The following is a 12,229-nucleotide window of genomic DNA, read 5'->3' as shown; positions in this document are numbered from 1 at the left end:
ATGTCCTTTCCAAGTATGAAATCTGAGAAAGGCTAAATACTAAAAACGTTTTTTACTAGATAAAGCAATTCAATTATACTTCTAGGAACAGGGCAAGTACATCGATGTTGTATGCCTGTACCCGTAGGTAAATAAATATTGTCTATCTTGTAGGCATCCACAAGAAGTATTCTAGTTTTGAAAGATGCCTTAAAATCTTTTTGAATTAAGTGTATATATATATTAATGATGTTGATAAACTTTAATAGAGGATGATTGAAAAAAAATTGTTTATGTTACTATAACAATTTACTTTTGTTATGTCACTGATATACAAAAAAATACATAATTTTTTATGGTTTGCATCCTTTAAAAAAATTTATACAGCCAATAAATCAAGATTATTAAATACAAATATTATTTATTTGGCAATATTTCCTATTATACAGTTGCACATTTGCAATAACTGCTCATTTGAATATAAGAATACAGAATATGAAATTGTTCATAATCAGCATCACTGAATTTTGCAACACATTCAGTATTATGCAAATTTTAAAATAGAACGCACAGTTATAACAGAGATGACAATACATAGCAAACATCTGACATTTCACATTGAGTTCTTTCCAGAATTATAAATAAATCAATAGTTATTGAAAGCTTTTTTTTTTAAAAAAATTATTCATTAGCAGGTAAATTTGATCACATTTGCTCCTACAGTTAAATTTCCAAGTCCAAACATATGTATGATAAATAACAAATTGTACATATTTTTTAAAAATTAAACAATAAAAACATTAGAATAACAGACAAATTTAACTGATAATTACCCAGATTTATATGTATTCAGTTCATTTTTATTAAATTTTTTGAGATTTTGTAAAAATTTCCTCTTATTATCAACTGTAATTGATATTTTTTTATTAATATAATAAAAGGAAATGGTGCATGTTTATCCATTTTCAAAAACAATACATGCACATGCATAAATAATTATTTAAACTAGTTGCCTACTATGCCAAGATTGTTGAAGAAACATTTTATTTCATAATATGTATTGCTCAGGCAGTATTTCAGTATTTAAAAGTTTATAATTTATTAAAAGAGCCAATTTTTCAAAATTTTACTCTAAACTACTGAATAATTAGGCTAGGATCTTGATGCCATAACAGGTATTCTAATTTTTTAACAATTATTTATCCACGTGAATCTGTAACGGGCAAATCACTATACCAGTTGGTTAAGTACAATTGCCTTAGAGGAATATATTTTAAAATATTACAGGAATTTTATGGCTAAGATTAAATGTTATACCTTTTAATAATGCAGTTACAAAAGATAAAAATTTTTTTTTAAAATATTCTTTGTGCCCTTATTGAGTTTTATGCTAAATAATACTGCCGATCAAAAGTTAGCCCATCTCTGATCTGGATTATCATATGATTTTTCTTTTGACAAAATAACCCATGGACCATATTGTTAATTAAATAAAATCATTATTAAAAGCAATAGCTTTTGCTTATGTTATTGAAAGTAATTTTACAACCAAAATGAAATAACAAATGGGAAATAACATCTTTAATCAACTTGGAAATCTACATGAAAATGCTAATTTGATTATTTAAAATAAGTTTTGCATTAATAATGACAATGTAAAGATATTTAAAATTTAAATTACAACTAATAGTTTTTCATGAATGTTTTTCCGGTATGTATTAAACAATCAGACTGATTTTTACGTCTCTTAAAATTTCAAAAAATAGCACAAATAGCAATTTATGATAAATTATTGTGAATGTTAATTAAATTTACATTTCTGTATTATTTAATTGGATTCAAAATTTTATCAACACAAATAAAAAAAGTGTGAATTTATTTTAGAAATACAGTATTTTAAATTTGAATGAGTTCTGTAGCTAACAATGAAATAATAATAATAATACAGAAAAAAAAAATTGTTTTCTACTGCTTGATATAAACTGGTAATACTGAGTAATTTCTGATAAAAATCCAAATACTACAATTTGAAATATTTGTGTACATTATCTGTAGAATTATTTCTGAAGTAAAAGTGCTCTTCTTTTCAATCTAATTTGCTTGTTAAGATTACCATTTCTATTTTTACCAATAGATGAACAGATAAAATGTGTAAAATTCCCAAATAAGCACAGCAAAAGATAACCTATGCACAATTCTAGGATAATAATAACAATGAAAAATTGTTCCCTGAGGAAAATTATCTCTGTACAGTCTTGACACTTCAATGTGTTTATATAGTTTATAAAAATGTATACATATCACAATACATATCACAAATGAGTTAAAATTACATATTCCATTTACAAAATTATTATATCATCCCATAACAGAAGCTTATCATGAGACTCCATCACTCTTTTACAATAGATATCAATAATAACTTCCAGTTTGGAATTATTTTGATTTCTGAGGAACCAGTCTCTTAATGAAGCAGGGATGGTTGTGTCAGTAATGCCTATATATTTCCATAAAGCAATGGCAGCACAATCCTGCACTAAAGCACCTATAAAATAATAAATAAATGAAGCATATAAATCATAGATAAATTTTTATATGACATATTTTATTGCCATTATAACTTTTGTTTTGTTTGCCATTTAAATTCAGGATTATCTTACAAACTAGAACATTATCAAATCATAATACATTTACTAAATGATTAATTAAAAAAAATGATTTGATAAATATATGAATAAAAATTTTGAACTGAAAAAAATAAAATAAAATCCCAATGTTATTTATGCATATTAAAAATTTAGTACCTTCATAAAGTGCATTGTTGGTGAAATACTTCTGTAGTTCTTCAAAAGGACTTTCACGACAAAAACTGAAAATGTCCACTAAACAAAATAAATATGACCATATAAACATAAAAATATAACAAACAGGTAATTATCAATTTAATATCCAACTAAATCAACATGAAAAATTTACAATAGCCAAGAATAATTCAAATTATTATTATTTCTTAAAAATTAAACACATTTTAACTTAAGAGCAATTAAAAATTTATAACAATCTAAGATGATTGCAAATCCATTTTTAAATCAAAGTACATATATTATTTAACAAATTCATTAATCTTACAGTACATCATTTTATATATGCATATTAATAACCTCTGAAATCAGTAAGGTAATACAGACAATGTTTTACTAAACCCTTCTCTTATTTTAATTGAATTGCCTATTTCAAATTATTTAATTTGAATTTTTCCTCAAGCCCAATGAATTTCTTAATATAAAATTAAAATATTATCTATAATTTTAATTCAATTTGGACCATTTAACCCCCCCCCCAAGGATTCTTTTTACAAGTTAAAAACATGCATGCGTTGTGTTCCTAACGGTGGCAAATTATTAATTTTTTAAAGTTCTAAATTCATTTGAGAATTTTAATGCTGTAAAATGCATTCAAGCAATAAAAATTTCTTACTAAAAAAAACTTTCAATACAATAGATATGAAATTATTTTATTTATTTTGATAATTTATTGCATGGTTTTTGTCTGTATTTGTTCATTAATATTACTATTTAATATCCATGTAATATTTAATAAAACTATTAAATTTTAATTCACAACTCCTCTTAAATCAAATTTTAACTGCAAACCCCATCAGTTTTTAATTAGCTAAATTCTATTGTACGAGATTAGAAGTTGTGGAGCCTGCATTTTAATAATTACTAAAGATATATATATATATATAGGTTCAGTGTGCTTCATGATGAGTGTAAAACATTTTTGATAAGCTGCCTATCTGTTCACTTAAATTATTAAAATCTTTCAAATAACACCTAATTCGCTTTGAATGAAACATATTTTCTAGCTATTTCCAGATCGTAATCACTCTTAAATAATTTTTAAAATTTATATAAGAAGTAGAATTAAATTACATAACATCCCAGGTAACATAGGATGATGCTATTCTAAGAACACTGACAATAGTTATGATGAAAATTTTTACATAAAATAAAAAATGTAAACGCCTGAGGTATGTGAAGATATCAACTTAGCAAATGATTATTTTCTGAACCTGTTAAAGCTATGAAATTAAGAAATAGCAATAGTAAAAAGGTTTCATCTTAAAATGCATTCACTTTACATTAAATGTATAGTTATTACCTTTCTGTTTAACCATTTTAAAAATATAACTTGCTCACAAAGGTTTTATTTTTTATTTTAAGAGTTATTTGATTATAATTTTCATTTTTTTAAAATTTAATAATTAGTATTTTTTTTTTACTGACTGATTAAAAAAATATTATCTAGCTTGAAAACTTTTATCTGGAAAGGTAAAATATTTTTTAAACTTAACATGCCAAATCAGAAAACTCAAATATCACATAAAATATTGAAAATAGCCATAATTGTTAATAAACATTTTGAAAAAAATAAAGTGAGATATTAAATGATGAGCTTAAATTTAACAGAAATGCCATAAAATTCTTACTAAAATAATTAATTAGCCATATTTTTTCAAAGTAATATTAAATTTATAATTGATTACTAATTTACATACACTTTATAAGAATCCATTTTAAGAAAAGGGGAGATATTATTATTATTTATTTATTTTGGAATAGTAGATGCCAGTAAATTAAAACATCTGATTCTTGAGTTAACTTCAGTTAACAATAAATAACAACCACATATGCTATCCATTAGAACATGCAAACTCTAACACTAGATGCAGAAAATGCCCATTATCCAGAAGTTTATTAGAAAAGTTATTTAAAATTCCTCTCTCACAAAATCAATACATAAAATTTGGTGGGTGATTTAAAACATACTTTATAATTACGGTGGTGATTACAGGATATTTACAATTACAGGTGAAAATAAAAATCTATTTTAAAAATCCTAAGAATTGCTGGTAAGTAAAGTAAATACCAATATAATTTAAAATATATTTAAGTACTATTTTAAAAAGTGTTAATAATTAGAACTATGTTTTATTACATTATTTTATGAAGCTAATTACCTTTCTGGTCCTACAGCATTTAAAAAAATAATTTTGCTTTCTGACGCAGTTAAAATTTGGGAATTAGATTTGATTATTCTTCACAAATAAATGAAAATTTGTTGTGATTTATTGCACACTGACCAGACTGAAGAATTAAACTAGAACTGGAAGTATTCATTTTAACAAGTGTTAGAGAACATAGCAAGAGGATGGTTCATGAAATACAAAGTACTTTCATAAACTGTTTTGCTATTCAATTGGTTCTTGAGCTGTAATCTAATCTCATAAACCAATTTAGAATTTGCATAAGCATTATTTCTTTTATTGAGAACATTTTGAAAATTTGTGAGGAAGAGAAAAGATTGTTAGAAAAGGAGAGGAAGGAGATACATTTTTGACATCAACTGGAAGCTATATATGATCAAAAAGTTATTTTGACATAGAGAATAAATTTTCAATTAACCATTCAAGTAACAAATTTGCATGAAAATAATCTTTTCTCTTTCTTATAATAATTATTTTGAAAATGTTCTCAATAAGAAAGAAAAAAAAAACTGCTTATGCAAACTCCTAAATTTTATTTCTCATGTTTAAAGATATGTATAGATCAATCAAAGAAGTTGAATATCTGCAGGAACGATAGAGCTGCAGATGCAGTATGTAAATTCATATTTTATATTTTCCCAGAAAAGAATTTTTTGAAAGTAAGTGAATTATTTTTCTGAAATTCAGTGTCAAAATAAATAAATAATTTACAAATTAACTATAAGATAATGAGTGAGAAGATAGAACCTCCTTGAAGACTAATAACCAATAGGAAAATGCAGTCAGTGCATCAGAAATGCACTGAATGTATTGATTTTTTATATTAATTATTTAAGTCTTTTCTATCCTAAAAGTAATTTGACTAAAAGACTAAAAAACACAATATATAACAGAATCATTTTTATTATCATCATGCATAATTCTAATTTGATGTATACATTTTTTAACAAATGTAAAGTATATATTAATGTCAATTATAACATAATTTTCGGAGAATATATTTTTGTAGTAGATGAAAAGAGATTTAATGTTATAGTTAGAAACTCAGTCCATCAAAATCAGTGGGAAAAAAAAATCGAATAGTTGTTCTTTTCATATATTTTGATTTCAAACAATGGATAAAAAACATTGGAATGAACAAAAAGTAATAATACATTGAAGATGGAAAATATTTCATCAAAAGAAATGAAAATAATCTTATAATATATTTAAATATTTGGAAATTTTTTAACATTTAGAACCAAAATATAGATAGTACGAAAATATGGTGATAAAGACAGATTATCATTACAAAGATAATCTACTTTTATGGTCACATATAATTGACAATTTGTTTACCTTTTTTTTTAACCCAGCAAAACTTTCATTAAAACAAATATAAGTCCAGTTTAAAATTTTTTTAAAAAATTTGTTAAGAGGTAAAAAAATAGTACCATAACTAAGCTGATAAATTATTAGAAGATTATTTTTTAGAATTTTGAGATGGTATTGACATTATATTTATGTAATATTTTAAGAAATTATAGCAGTGAAAGATCAAAACTTCTTTATTTTTTAAAATTGATATTCTAATTTAAAAAGATGTTTAATTGCTCCAAGATGTGATTATTGAAAAGCCAAAAAAGGGGAAACCCAAAAATGTGGCACAAAGCAACACAAGAAGGAAAATACAAAAAGTATGAATAAAATAATTAATATACGGGAAAAAATTATCAAAATATTTATAGAAGTAAAAAATCAACATTATACAAATTTCCCAAAGAAGTATAGTTTCAGAATAAATTTAACTGTACATATAGAAGGTAATAAATATGACAAGGAAAGTTAGTGCTGTATTGTAAGTATATACCTCATTAGCATATTTTTGAAGATAAACTGCAGAATATTTTTGTTTTGTTATAAAATTTATTTTTTGTTCTTTGTTATAAAAGTGAAAAAAGAAGTGAAATCCAAAATAAAGCAAAAAAAATGAGTAAGAGTTACATTCCTGCAATATTTTGATTTTATGAAATATATTTAAAACTAAATTCAGAAACTCTAAATCTAACAGTTTGTCCAGTTTAAATTTTCAAATTATTATTTATAAAATTGTTTAAATAGCTTTAAATTTACAATTTAAAAAATTATGAATCATATAAAATTGAAAGATAAATATGTTACTTACCATAGAGATTGCAGAACACATCAAATGCTTTTTCATTAAAGCACTTTGAAAAATGAAGCAAATTAGGTAATATGTATTTATTCCTAAAATATATTTTTGAATCCCAAGTTTCATTTGATATAAAAATGATTAAGGGTGAAGTCAGCATCCATAAGTCTTCAAACAATCCTTAAAAGAAAGGTCAAGAATTATTAGAAATGTTTTAAATAAATAAATAAATTTGACTGTGAAAACAAATTCTACTTTCAGAATGCTTTATACATTAATATCTTTTAACTACCTGATATTTAAAAATTTTTCATATTAATTTATACAAAGTAGTAAAAATTTTTGTCAGTGATTTCTCAAAGTGACAACATGATCATAGTTATGAAATGCATCATTATTCATTTCTTCAAATATTACGATGGAATTTAAATTCATTCATCAAAGACTCCACCTATGTGTTTTTAATCCTATAGTAGGATTTTTATTCCAGCGTTCATTTCATGATTCAATTGAATTAAATTTTTTCAGTTGTATCATAAAAAAAGATTAATTTAAAAAATTGTATTCTATATTAATCATTACACAGTATAAAAAATCAATAATTTGAGCGAACCAGCTGGTCGGCAAAGAGACGGTTGGTTCAAACAACCATTCAACATCTAACACATTCCAAATAATATTTTTTAAACTATAATGTGCATCCAAATGAAAATACATACAGCTTCAGTGATTTTACTTCATGTGGCAAATCTATAAGATTTCTCTGGTAGAAAACTAAGAGAATTCTGATATAGAGATATTAAGAGGCAATATATCTCCAATTGAAATTAAAGAAATAAAACAAATAATGCTGCACCAATAATTTCTCCAACTCAGTATGCAGTAACACAGCTTCTGCCAAAAGGTATACTGAACCCAAATATTTGCAGGAGTGAGTCTGTGGCAAAGTGCAACTTCTTGAAGATGAAAAAGATAATCTTCAATGAAGTCATTCATTAAACTATTCAGAGAAATCATTCTTCTAGCATCAACATGGTCACGTTGCTCAGAGTTTCTACTGTTGCACCATTTCTATTTTTGCAATTGTACTATCAATAACAACTCATCTTTTAAAGTTGCAAAGCTAACTCCCTCACCCCCCCCCCAAAAAAAAAGTTATTTTAAAAGCTTGTTTTTCAATTTCAATTTGCTTATTTTTCCACATAGAAAATTTGACAAATTTTACTGAAATGAATAAGCAGAAATAAAAACAAAAGAAAATGAACCAATAAATAAGAGATTGGAGATTCTACATCAAATAGCCTTGAATACCTCAATATTAGTTCATTGTGCAGTAGCTAAAAGATGCACTACAAAAATGAAAAACAACATTTTTTCCAAAATGATTTGGAGTGTTCAGACCATTGTGTAGGTTTGGCACTGTGTGATGCATTTTTCTTTTTTGTCTTCTTGCTCAATGCTTATTTTCACTCTTTTCTTGTTTGCTGTTATTTAGTTCCAAGTTGAGCAAAACTCATACATTTTAATATACACCTATCGTTTCTCAGAAGTCACTTATTGAAAAAAAAAAAAAATAATAAAAACTGCTAGTACTTTTCTAAAATATAACTCTAATAATTGTAATTAACAATTTTGAACTATTTACAGGTAAACTTATTTTTAAAAAACGTATCTTAATTGTGTGCTCTTGAGAAATATTTTCAGCAGCATTGCTCGGCAAAGAAATTAGAAATGCTAACCAAACAATTTGCCGTTATACACTATGGAACTTAAACCTACGTCTCTTTCCGATTCTAACTCGGATTCCCTTCTCTGAAGGAACGAATGCCACTATGTTGATTTTGACCACCTTGAAGAAGTCATTTCGCATAACAAATGCAACTATATATGCAAGTAACACCTAAATATACATTGTCTTTGGTACCATATCGTAAAAACGCAAACACTTAAGATGTACAGCAGATTCAAACAATAAATTTGCTTGCTCACATTAGCATTAGCTCCACTGGTAAGCTTTAGCATTATTTAAGAGTTTAGACATTCAGCAACTCCACAGTAATTTTATTATTTCTGTACTAATTTGATACTTACCTTCATCACATCTTGAATCAATCTTTTCAGTCAAAAACTGTATTGCATCATATCGATCAACTAAGACTGGACAAGGAAAATTGGTAGTTGATAATATACATGTTTGCCTCCAAAGCTCAGAATTCATCAGTGATGGTTTTTCCTTCATTCCATAAATAATAGAACCAAGTAGCAACTTTTCTTCAGCTATGATAGGTAGTAAACATTAAAAAAATTAAACAAATAGGTAAAACATTCCTATAGTTACCAGTTTTACAGACAATTCATAAATTTTAAATCTACTACAAGTATTTATCCAATAAAATTTTTAATTGATTCAGTTATGAATGAACATGTTCAATGATATTCTATTATTCTGATTAAGAAGGAGGGGGGGCATTCTTGACAGCAAACAGTTAATAACAGTGCAAAATAGGCACATTTATTAAAAGACAAAGTGAATGTAATTTTTTCAATTTCATAATGAAAATAAATAATAAATCAAGTAAAACTACAGCCAACTTAATATTGTTCAGCATTTTTCTTAATAGTATTTTTTCTGAAAATTATGAAATGTGCATAACAAAGTACATTCCTTTGCCGTTATTATAAGCAATTAACAACTTAAATTTTACTTCATTAATAATATTCAAAGTGAAAGTTTGGCAATGTTGGGTAATAAACTGCATAATTTTGATTAGTTTGTGGTTAATTTAAAATTACAATAAAAATTAATCAACTCAGTTTTACAGCTTATTTACAAATAAATAAATTACTAAATTCTGAAGTAAAAATATTTATATAGAATTGCAAACATTTAATCAATGCTAAATTTGAATTTTAAAATCAAAAAACTTTCAAAAATTAAATTAACAAAAATACTATCAAGTTGAACTTAATTAATAAATATATTAAATATATGGAATGTCCACTTTAATCATGGCCTAATAGCTACTTTTTAAAACATTACTGATAAATGTATACTTCTATATGAATTAAATAAAATAAACAATTATGTTTTAAGCAATATTAATAAATTACAGCTGAAAAAATTCTGAATTCTACATTTTTATATAGATTCCTAATTCATAATATATTTAGAAAAATACTCTTGCCAAACTAACATTTTAAACAGAATAAAACATAGAGAAAAGCCTCATGGAATTATCTTTAACAAAGATATTTGCAATAAAATTTACGAAACTTCCACAACTTGAAAAAAGGGCTAATCCTAAATTTTAAAAAATCTATTTTGCAGTATTATCATATAGTTTTTTTTTTAATTAAGTAATGTCAAAGAATATAATACACAAACAATGAAAAAAAAAATGCTTGTGGGGGTGCGGTTGAGGATCTCAGATTTCTAATAATAATTATTATTATTATAATCCGATTTTGAGGGTTGATGAGCAGAACGAGCATCAACCCACAGTAAGTATTTCCATTTTAAATTAAGAGTTTCGATACATTCTTAATTGATAAGCAAAGACTAAAGCTAACATTTAGATTCAGAGTTGGTTAATTCATGTAAGATTGAAAATAAATACAGTTAACAAAAAGTTATGTTGATGCTTATACGACTATTAATTAATGGTTATCTTCAGAAAAAATATCTTCTGCATCACAGTGCATACGAGAAATTACTGAAAAAGAAGGACATTACTGGAGTAGAAGGACAAGGGAATCAAAGAAAAATGGTGCATCATGCTATCTCATCCTACACTTTTGCTCAAATTTCGACACCTCATCGCTTAGTTTGGTCAAGCCTTAATTAGAGGGGTTCATTCATAAATGCTGTGTTGGGAAAAAATTGTTAAATATTCAGAAAAAACCTTGTATTAGCATAAAATTCTTCCTTAGATTTGGTAAATATACAGTAAAGAAGCTTATTTGCTGTTGCGCTAAATGAATATAAAGGATTACTTGTATAATGGCATATGTAATATTTAGCTTATTGTAAAAACCATTTTCATTTACAATATTTTTTCAAAAAGAACGATGCAATTTTGTTTTGCTTTATTATTATTATGATCATTATCCATTTACCTTCCACATTTAATGAAAAGCATTCATATTTTATTTATATATTTTATATATAAATGATATATTTTAGGATTTCTTTTTTATTGAAATACTAAACAACTTCCACTGCATCTCAAGAAGAAACAGAAATAAGGCATTGGTCACTCAATATTGTTTTTTGAAAAATGATTACATAAATCAAATAAGATGGATCTGTATTAGAGAATGAACTTATCTGAAACTGCAAAGGTAAGCATTAAAAATCTCTCCTTTTGGTTAGATAAATTTTAAATTCTATCAAATTGAAGATAAGTTTGGCAATGTCAGTATCGTAAGTAAGAAAACAAAGCTTATCTAGAATAAAAATTTTTGCAAATATCTGTGCAATAATAGCAAAATAAGATATATCAACTCAAAAATAGCATTGCTAAATTTATTAAAGAAAAGTGAAAAATCCATTGAAGGTGATAATATCAAAATTATTATTAAAAATTTAAAAAATTAAAGCATCAATTTAGTTATTTTCTATACCACAGTATTATCAGCAATTTACAAGAAAAAGTATAATTTGTAATTAAATAGCCAAAGTAATATTAAAAAAATAACTTGATGCAAATTTGAGTATATTTAAATATCATATAGAAACATTATGTATGTAGCATAATTTTGCAGCTGCAGAGCCAAAAAGAAGACAAATTTGGAATTAACTTCCAATTTATTTTTCTACGATGGACATTATGTATATGGGGATAAGCAATGAAATGCATCTCTCTACATCTAAACACACAAGGAAAGTGTAGGAAATTTTTTCCTTTGTGCTTTTACTAAGATTTATTATAAGGATTTCTTGGACATATGTCAATTTAGGAAAGGGAATCAGACATTTTTTAAAGGTATGCAATAGATGCAAGTTTAAGGATTAATGTTTAGTAAGATAAGTAAGTTTAAAGGATTTC

The 12,229-nt window shown here is 25.2% G+C and overlaps 1 protein-coding gene across 1 annotated transcript in view; it reads right to left on the bottom strand.

Moving 5' to 3' along the window:
* Positions 1 to 414: 414 nt before the first annotated feature.
* Positions 415 to 12,229, bottom strand: part of LOC129957509 (uncharacterized) — a 36,201-nt gene continuing 24,386 nt past the window's right edge. The window contains exons 11-14 of the mRNA XM_056069842.1: positions 9,273 to 9,458; positions 7,194 to 7,361; positions 2,784 to 2,861; positions 415 to 2,524 (exon numbers count right to left, since the gene is read on the bottom strand). Of these exons, the coding sequence (XP_055925817.1) occupies positions 2,322 to 2,524; positions 2,784 to 2,861; positions 7,194 to 7,361; positions 9,273 to 9,458 (635 nt within the window). The 3' untranslated portion in view covers positions 415 to 2,321. The remainder of the gene's footprint in view (positions 2,525 to 2,783; positions 2,862 to 7,193; positions 7,362 to 9,272; positions 9,459 to 12,229) is intronic.

The sequence above is a fragment of the Argiope bruennichi genome, chromosome 11 (genome assembly GCF_947563725.1).
Source record: "Argiope bruennichi chromosome 11, qqArgBrue1.1, whole genome shotgun sequence".
Taxonomy (NCBI): Eukaryota; Metazoa; Arthropoda; class Arachnida; order Araneae; family Araneidae; genus Argiope; species Argiope bruennichi.
This window is presented reverse-complemented; position numbering and strand designations above follow the sequence as displayed.